This window comes from Xenopus laevis, chromosome 5S (assembly GCF_017654675.1).
Source record: "Xenopus laevis strain J_2021 chromosome 5S, Xenopus_laevis_v10.1, whole genome shotgun sequence".
Classification (NCBI taxonomy): Eukaryota; Metazoa; Chordata; class Amphibia; order Anura; family Pipidae; genus Xenopus; species Xenopus laevis.
This window is the reverse complement of record NC_054380.1, coordinates 8,826,851-8,836,735: the sequence shown is the minus strand read 5'-3', so window position 1 is coordinate 8,836,735 and position 9,885 is coordinate 8,826,851. Positions and strand designations below refer to the sequence as shown.

The window sequence follows — 9,885 nt, the reverse complement described above, 5'->3', positions numbered from 1 at the left end:
GATGAGCCACAAATGAAATGCTTTGAAGTAATGGCGCTGCAATTCTCTGATCTCTTAAAGCGAGTTATGAAACACTATGCGGTGCACTCGCTTTATGAACTTGATTGGAGTAAATAAACTTTATGCACAGTAAAAAAAAAACTTGCTAAACCATCCACTTGTTCTCTGAGGCACAACACTGTTCCTACAGGAGAAATTCCCCAGCGTCTCATATTAACATTTTTCTAAAATTAATAAATTAGAGCGCTGAGCCTGTTTGCTGGTAAAATAATTTCTTTTTGTCTTCAAAGACTGAAAAAATCCTGTTGCTAAGCAGATTTTGCTTTTAATTTATAAATAAGGCTGTTTGATTATTTCCACATGCAGAGGCCCCGGCATTTAAATATTGCAGCAGTAGTTATTTATTTAGTTCTGTTAGGGAGTGCATCAGCAGAATAAATTGTATTCCTGTGTAATTGAGGAGCCTTCTCTTGCATGTCCTAGCTGTGGCAGAAGATGATTGGTGGTCCCGGAGGAAAGGTTTCAAATTGGCTGAATGAGGACTCCTTTTGTTCTTCTCCAGGGACAGCAATTAAATGCATTCCAGCTCCGCTCTTGTTCCTATGCGAGAACAATAAAAACCGTGTCCTGCAAAGCAAAGGCGGAAATGATATTATGACTACCGGTATGATTGATGGCTGAATATGTTTTACATATAATTAGAGACGTATTGTAACAGAATGCCCTTGATTCATTTCAAATGACTAACTTGCTCGTAGCTACACCGAATTATTTGTGTTCTGAGGATATTCACTTACGAAACAAGTGTAACCTACAGAAATGTTGGGGGTGCAGTGGAAAAGTTTTGTGGAGTTTGAATATCCCCTTTAAACTTTAAATTGCCTTAGCGAATGGGAGAGGCTCATCTTTCTGCAGAAAGATGAGTAATAAAAAGTAACAACAATAATACATTTGTAGCCTTACAGAGCATTTGATTTCTAGATGGGGTCAATTGAAAGCTGCAAAGAGTCAGCAGAAGAAGGCAAATAATTAAAAACGAAAGAAACTAATAAATGAAGACCAATTGAAAAGTTGCTTAGAAGTGGCTGTCCTATACTATACTAAAAGTTAACTTAAAGGGATACTGTCATGGGAAAAAAAAAATTTCCAAAATGAATCAGTTAATAGTGCTGCTCCAGCAGAATTCTGCACTGAAATCCATTTCTCAAAAGAGCAAACAGATTTTTTTATATTCAATTTTGAGATCTGACATGGTCCTAGACATTTTGTCAATTTCCCAGCTGCCCCTGGTCATGTGACTTGTGCCTTCACTTTAGGAGAGAAATGCTTTCTGGCAGGCTGCTGTTTTTCCTTCTCAATGTAACTGAATGTGTCTCAGTGGGACATGGGATTTTACTATTGAGTGTTGTTCTTAGATCTACCAGGCAGCTGTTATCTTGTGTTAGGGAGCTGTTATCTGGTTACCTTCCCATTGTTCTTTTGTTTGGCTGCTGGGGGGGGGGAGGGAGGGGGATGATATCACTCCAACTTGCAGTAAAGAGAGATTGAAGTTTATCAGAGCACAAGTCACATGACTTGGGGCAGCTGGGAAATTGACAATATGTCTAGCCCCATGTCAGATTTCAAAATTGAATATAAAAAAAAAACTGTTTGCTCTTTTGAGAAATGGATTTCAGCACAGAATTCTGCTGGAGCAGAATTCATTTTGATTCATTTTGGAAATTTTTTTTTTCCCCATGACAGTATCCCTTTAAAGGCGAACCAACCCTTTAAACTTGTTTGGGACACAAACTTATTTGGGGTTAATAGAGATGTCTAGACTAAATGCTGGGTGATCGGATCTAACTGGACATTCTCTGCTTTAATTTGTCATAACATGTAGATTAGCCCGAGTTTCAAACGCTAATTGATTGAATGTAACTCATTAATGGTCTGTAATTGACAACAAACAGAAGCTACATGAGTTGTGGCAGTTTATTGAGAGTTCGTAGAAACACCATAAATAAAAAACGGCAACAAACAAGCCGGTCATTATTGTAAGTTTTCTTAGCTCCCATTTCTAATCTGCATCTTATTGGATGAATTCACTGTGCCTCTTCTTTTTTTTTCTCTACATTATATTTCAAAGGCTTCGCAACTTGCATAACACATTCAGCCTCACGGCTTACAGCTTGCTAAAAAAAATCAGCAAAAATGAATGCCTTTCTGTTCCATTATACTCAGGCAATGAGAATGATGGATTCAGTCATATTCCAAGGAACTTTATTAACCCATAACTAGCAATGACTTTTCAACAGTGAGCTTTTATGCATGTGCTCCTGGGGCAATCTGACACTTTGATCCCTGCCCTGCAGGTAGAACTTCCACAGATCTTGGATCAGGAGACTAAGCTCCATCTTTTAGATCAAAGTGGGATCTAAACCTTCTACTAGGGAAATGTTTCTTCATCAACAGCAATGCCTCCCTGTGTGATTTAATGCAATGGGGGTTATTTAATAAACTCTGAATGCTGAAAATCTGAAAAATTCATGTTTATTTTTGTTGTATAAAACCGGAATTTTAAAAAAACACCATTTTTTTCAGAATTTATTATGCCCCGAGGATGGAAAAAGTCTGAATCCAAAATTCCGGCATATCAGACCTGCCGAGGTTGCAATAGGAGAAGTCCCAAAGATTTTTTGATCTGCGCTGGATATTGTGCAATAATCTGAAGTTTTTAGAGTTTTCAAGCAAAAATCTAAAAAAAATTATATTTTTCACGATTTTTCCCCAAAAACAAAATTTTCAGGGAAAGTGTATTAATAAATAAGATGAAAAAAAACCCTTGCGGATTTCATCGGAGTCTTTTTCAGAAAATATTGAGTTAAATCCGGACTTTGATAAATAACCCTCTATTTGTAGTGAAAATAATTAGAAATGACTGAGCCATACACTGAGTGACAGATTCATAGTGTCTGACTCCACCGAAGTTCCAATTACACTCAATTAATGCTAATAGGATGATAATAATATACACAACACATTATATGTTTTCCAATCCTAAATGCCACCAGTGTAATGGCCAACATTAATTAACTCCTCTTTTGCAAATACTATAAGTCATTTTGACCTCAGACCAGCACCTTGCTTGTGTAACACAATCACTTTGCTAATTGTCTAATCAGAGTTGTGCAGCTAAAAGCAACTTGGGGGGGGGCTTAAAAGGTTAAATAGGAGCAAATCAATTTCTATAATTTGGCACAATCCTCTGAATAATTTAAAATGAGTTGGGTGTGTAGGCATCACAGAACTCCGCACTGATATGTATGTTTTAAATAGTCTCTCCATCTTCTTCTACCCCTCCTCATCTTCTTTTCAGCTGATTCCCAACATTTAGTTTTCCTTTAACTCAGTGTCAGTCATCATGTGATACTAAATTTTATTACTATTCTCATTGCGATTTGACTGCGTGCAGGATACCAATCTGATTATTTTGGTCTAATGCAGTGGCTTGCAACATTATTAAAACTGATACATTGGTTAGTTTATTGAACAAAAAAGTAGTCACTAGAGATGGGCGAATAAATTCAGCAGGCGCGAATTTGCGGTGAATTTCCGCATTTTGCCACCGGTGAAAAAATTCGCAAAACTCGGGCCAAAATTTGCCGGCATCAAAAATATTTCAGCCGCGCATCAGAAAAGTCGCTTGTGTCAAAACCGTCATGCATCAACATTATTCAGATACCGATTGACTTTAATTCCGGCATCAAATTTGAAGTGGCATCACAATTTTCAAGTTTTGCAAATTTTTCGGGAGAAATTCGCCCATCACTAGTAGTTACTTGGTACAAGAAATCATTGAGGGAAATTCTTTACCTTGAGCACAACCACACTGAAGTCCCTACTCTGGCATGTGTGGCTTTAGGAATACTAATCCCAATACTTTTCCTTGGTGGTAAACAGAACTCATCTTGCTTACTAGACCTAACTACCATACTATGACTGGATGCTAGTCTGTTACTTGCTTACCTCATTACTGAGTCCCTATCACCATGGCTTCTGTAAGGAAGGGTTGTGGTAAGGTCTGACTTGTTCTCTTTAGATACTGAGGCCTAACATCACCTGATGCTCTCCAACAGATCCATTCTATGGTGGAGTCCAAAAAGATACTTAGCACATGTTTATCCCATTTTATACTAGCATGATAAGATACCCTTGGGTCGATAAGCATAGGTTACTGATGGACTTGAATTAGGGGAAGTGAACCTTGCATTTACACCTGTATCATTAATATGTGGTATATTGGAAACTAGACCAGAGATCTTGTTGTTACAATTAGTTGCTGAACCTATAGAGATAAATGGAAGAATGTTTATCAAAATATCTATCCAGAAGAGAATAAAATTGAGATATATCTACAAAACTTGGTAAAATGTTGATTTGCAGTATGTTTAATCCTGATATGCAACAGATTAACACAGTGGTGTAACTATACCAAAGTTCCTGGTGTGGGGCAGAACTGTAGATACAACAGTGAGCCTTCCAAACTGTTTACAATGGTGCCATCATAAACATATGTGCTGTATGTGTGTGTGTGTATAGCTTATTATTCATGCTAGAAGAATATTCTTTTTACATTTTACAAAATGCTATGTTACTATATCATAGAGAATTGAAAAAAAAACCTTTTTATCTGTTAAAATGCAATTGAGTCTAATGGGCAGATTTATCAAGGGTTTGAATTGCAAATTCGAATTTTGAATTCAAATTTTCGAATTTGTAAAAACAAAATTATCAAATTTGACTAGGGAACTAGTTTTTTTTAAAAAATTCTAATTAGATTTATCATACTCTGGCACTTCAAGTATTCAAACTTGACTATTTGACACCTAAATCAAGTCAATGGGAGACGTCCCGGATCAATTTTGAGTTGTTTGCTGCCTTTCGGAGAAAAAACTCGAATCCAGTTTTTAAAACTCAAATTTTATTTTTATTTGAGTTTTCAGCTTGATCCTATTCACACGAGTTTAGCAAATTTTATTTTTTTTAATAAATTTTGATTGGTTGAATTTCGAGTTCATGGGAGTTTATGGGAGTTTTAAAAAACTCCCATAAATTCGAGATTCGACCCTTGATAAATCTGCCCCTAGAGAAAGAGTTGGTTGTATTGCAAATGAGAGTTGAGCAAAAAAAAAAAGTAAATATGAAGCTAAATGTGTCTAGACATCTGACTCACATGTCCCACCATGTCACGCTAATTAAAAAGATCATTATCATACCTTTCCACATGTAAATAAAAGCTGACATTTTAATAAATATTGGATGGTAAATGAAACATTGTAGACAACAAAAAAGGCAGATTTGGCTGGACATTATTAAGCACATTTAGGGGCCGATTCACTAACTTCGAGTGAAGGATTCAAAGTAAAAAAACGTTGAATTTCGAAGTGTTTTTTGGGCTACTTCGACCATCAAATGGGCTACTTCGACCATCAAATGGGCTACTTCGACCTTCGACTACGACTTCGAATCGAAGGATTCAAACTAAAAATCGTTCGACTATTCGATAGTCGAAGTACTGTCTCTTTAAAAAAAAACTTCGACCCCGTAGTTCACCATCTAAAACCTACCGAACTCAATGTTAGCCTATGGGGAAGGTCCTCATAGGCTTTCCTAAGTTTTTTTGATCGAAGGATATTCCTTTGATCGTTGGATTAAAATCCTTCGAATCGAACGATTCAAAGGATTTAATCGTTCGATCGAAGGAATAATCCTTCGATTGTTCGATCGTACTATCTGCGCTAAATCCTTTGACTTCGATATTTGAAGTCAAAGGATTTTAATTCCCAGTCGAATTTTGAGGGTTAATTAGCCCTCGATATTCGACCCTTGGTGAATCGGCCCCCAAATGTTGTAGTAGCGTTGACTTGATAGAGAACATAGGGAGTCTAAAATGTTGTCCATCACCATGTATTTACAAAAAATTCACCTCCAAAAAGTTCAACTTTTTTTTTATATCTTGTTGATATTGCAGTATCCTACATTATAAATTCAACAATGCATTTCTTTTGCTTTTTAGGTATCTTTGTTTGACTTAAAATGGAAAAAATCCTCTGCAGTCTTCTGGTGTTTGGAATGGCAGTAATGGTCAACTCGTGTCCAAAATATTGTGTGTGTCAAAACCTTTCAGAATCATTAGGCACCTTGTGTCCATCAAAGGGACTACTTTTTGTACCCATAGATATTGACAGAAGGACAGTTGAACTTCGCCTGGGAGGGAATTTTATTATAAGCATCAATCGACATGACTTTGCCAACATGACTGGTCTTGTTGACCTGACGTTGTCTAGAAACACTATCAGTTACCTTCAGCCCTATTCATTTATTGATCTAGAGAGCCTTCGTTCATTGCATTTGGATAGTAATAGACTGACCAGTCTTGGGGATGAAATATTTAGAGGATTAATCAATCTACAGCATCTGATTATGAATAATAACCAACTAAGCAGCATCTCAGATGACGCTTTTGAGGACCTTTTACAAACGTTGGAAGACTTGGATCTTTCTTATAATAACCTTAAGTCTATACCATGGGAAGCTGTAAGGAGAATGGTGAACCTCCATCAACTTAGTTTGGATCATAATCTGATTTATTATATAACAGAGGGTACATTTCAGGATCTGCACAAATTGGCCAGACTAGATTTGACTTCTAATAGGCTGCAAAAACTACCTCCAGATCCAATTTTTGCAAGATCGCAGGTTTCAATGACATCTGCTACTCCATTTTCACCTCCTTTATCTCTTAGCTTTGGAGGTAATCCGCTTCACTGTAATTGTGAACTCTTGTGGTTAAGAAGACTAGACAGAGAAGATGACATGGAAACTTGTGCTTCTCCTTCTGCTGTTAAAGGAAGGTATTTTTGGTATGTTAGAGAAGAAGAGTTTGTATGCGAGCCACCTTTAATCACTCAGTATACTCAAAGGCTACTTGTTCTGGAAGGACAAACCGCATCATTAAAATGTAAAGCTGTTGGGGATCCTTTACCAGTCATACACTGGATTGCTCCTGATGGGAAACTCATTGGAAATTCCTCAAGGACGGCTGTGTATGACAATGGCACTTTAGATATTTTCATCACCACTTCAAAGGATTATGGTACTTTTACCTGCATTGCGGCCAATGCGGCCGGTGAACTAACTGCACCTGTGGAGCTATCAATAGTCCAGATACCACATGTCAGCAATGGCACCGGACGAACGGCCCCTCCGAAGTCAAGGTTGTCTGACATCACCAGTTCTGCTAAAACTAACAGAGGAGAAGTTAAAACACCGCCAGAAAAAGCTGTTGTGGTGTCAGAAGTGACATCTACCACAGCTCTGGTTAAATGGTCAGTGAGCAAGGCTGCCCCAAAAGTAAAAATGTACCAGCTTCAGTACAATTGCTCAGATGATGAAGTTCTAATATACAGGTAAAGTCATTTCAAATATTAATATTCTTCCAAAAAGACCAAAAAAATGTATCTAGCTCAAGGAAACAATGTCTTTCTCTTGTCTGATGTATCTTTTGGATTAAAAATACATAACCTGCAAGGTTTAGCCGTGGATACATACAGTACTATGTCAAAATTTTGCAACTGCATTCACAAGTCACAAGAACAAAAGGTAAGTCTCTCCATCTTATCAACAAAAAAAACCTGTCTTTCTTAAGTCTAAAAATGAGTAGAATAAATGATTTATACCAATATCCACATTGCCTCTGGGAATTATGTATGCAACAGAAATGCCAGCTTGTGTGTTATTTTTATAGTGACACATTTATTTTTGGATAGAAAAACTTTCTAAGCAATATTTGCACTGGGCAGAGAAACAAATGATAATGCACATCTGGCAGCAGGGAATGACACGTTCAGTCAAATATTAAGGGGCGGATTTATCAAGGAACGAATTGAAAATTCGAAGTAAAAAAAAAAAAAAAGAATTTCGAGCTATTTTTGTGTACTTCGACTATCAAATAAGCCAAAATTCAATTTGAAGTTGAAAAAACTTGACTATTTGAATAAACATATACATTTACTTATTAAATGTAACAAGACAGATGTTTGTCTTAACATAGTATTTATTTTTACCTTTATGTGCTCTGCAGTAGAAAGGGTTACGTACAAGATATGCTCAGTAGGTTTGTTGAATTTGTATTTAAGTTGAAACATATACATTTACTTATTAAATGCAACAAGACAGATGTTTGTCTTAACATAGTATTTATTTTTACCTTTATGTGCTCTGCAGTAGAAAACACATGCCAGAAGGGATTGGGGCAAGTGGCTAAAAGATAATAAAGGCCAAGCTCCAAGTGCCCTGTTCCGATTTCAGTTTTGCATAGCTGGCTTCTTACTATAGACCTCTTAAAGTAGAAGGAAAGTCGTTTCACACTTGGGGGTGCCAAATGTAATGCACCTCCAAGTGATTGTATTTACTTACCTGAAACTCCGGGCCAGTGCTCCTATCAGCAGAAAACTGCACCGACCCAGGGTTATACCAGTGAGCACCACGGATCGATCCTCTTCCTGCTTCTTCTTTCATGCACATTATGAATTAGTGAAAAGCCTAACTTTAACTCAAAGCTTGGCTATTTTGCTCAACTGCGCATGCGTCTGCCCTGGGAAATTGGAAGAAAGAAGCAGCCTCCGTGATGCTCACTGGTATAACCCCGGTGCAGTTTTCTGCTGATAGGAGCACCGGCCCAGGGTTACAGGTACTTTCACTTGGGGGTGCCTAACATTTGGCAACCCCAACTGTGAAACATCTTTCCTTCTCCTTTAAAGAATATGAATCCTCTATATTTTGAATAGGATGAAGACAATTTTAAGAGAATTTTTAAAACAATAATTGCCATGATGATTTTCCTAATTTCTGCCGCAAAGCTTCCAATTCCATTTGTGATACTCAAATGGAATTGGGAGTGAAGTGTCATGTCAATGTCTCAAGTCAATGTCTCAACGTCTTGTACCTTGACCTCCAAAGAATTCAGAGAGCCCTCACTACATATTATTTATAGTGAAATACAGTACAACCACATCAACCAAAGCTTCACCAAAGTAGGATGTGATGGGTATGACCTTCAGAAAGGGAAAGGCATTCCTTGGATTTGTCATTGTATTCTAAATAAATTCTCATCATCTGCAGACTCAAATACGTGGCTTTGCTTGCAAACTTCCATTATGTTCAGCTTGATTGATGTATTTCACACTAATTTAAATTCCAATTAATACATAATTTAAATCCTAATTTACTCATCACCAGTTGATTCCCCAACTGTAAATATTATATAACCTTGCTTCTTTGCTTGAAGGATTTTCAAAAAAATAACTAATTAATTTCTCTACTGCTTAGGGACATCAGATTAATAATTTTACCCCCAGTAATTTTATTTTCTAAATATTCTGTAATCGGGGTTCATTCCTTCTGTTCAATTTTTTTTTTTTGCCCCCAATAGAAAAAAATAAAAACACATGATGGTTTGTAAAGTTCTATTGGCTGATTAAAATGCTACAGTATTACTGGGAAATGTTCTTGTGTTATTGCACATGAAAGGTAGCTGCATATCCTCATGGGATATTGGAAGACACATATATTAATGCACTGCAATCAAAACAAATGTCTCCAATAAATTTCTAATTGCCTGCAAACCATTAAAATTTTTCATTGGACAATTTAGCACAGAAAGGAACATTTGAGACGGCTGCCTTTTTCACAGTTTGGTGACAATGAGAAAATGAACAGTAATATTTATTAAAGTGTTCCTTAATTAGCCTCTTAAATAGAAAAAAGTGTGAATTACTAAACCATTTTCTTCAGTTATTTTATGGTTTAAAAATATGAATGCTGAAATAAGAATAACTTCTA

The 9,885-nt window shown here is 36.7% G+C and overlaps 1 protein-coding gene across 2 annotated transcripts in view; it reads left to right on the top strand.

Annotated features, from left to right (window-relative positions):
• The first annotated feature begins 6,063 nt into the window (after nucleotides 1-6,063).
• Nucleotides 6,064-9,885, top strand: part of lrfn2.S (leucine rich repeat and fibronectin type III domain containing 2 S homeolog) — a 76,299-nt gene continuing 72,477 nt past the window's right edge. For both annotated transcript variants that reach the window (XM_041564211.1, XM_018264901.2), the window contains exon 1: nucleotides 6,064-7,451. In XM_041564211.1, the coding sequence (XP_041420145.1) occupies nucleotides 6,079-7,451 (1,373 nt within the window). In that variant the 5' untranslated portion in view covers nucleotides 6,064-6,078. The remainder of the gene's footprint in view (nucleotides 7,452-9,885) is intronic.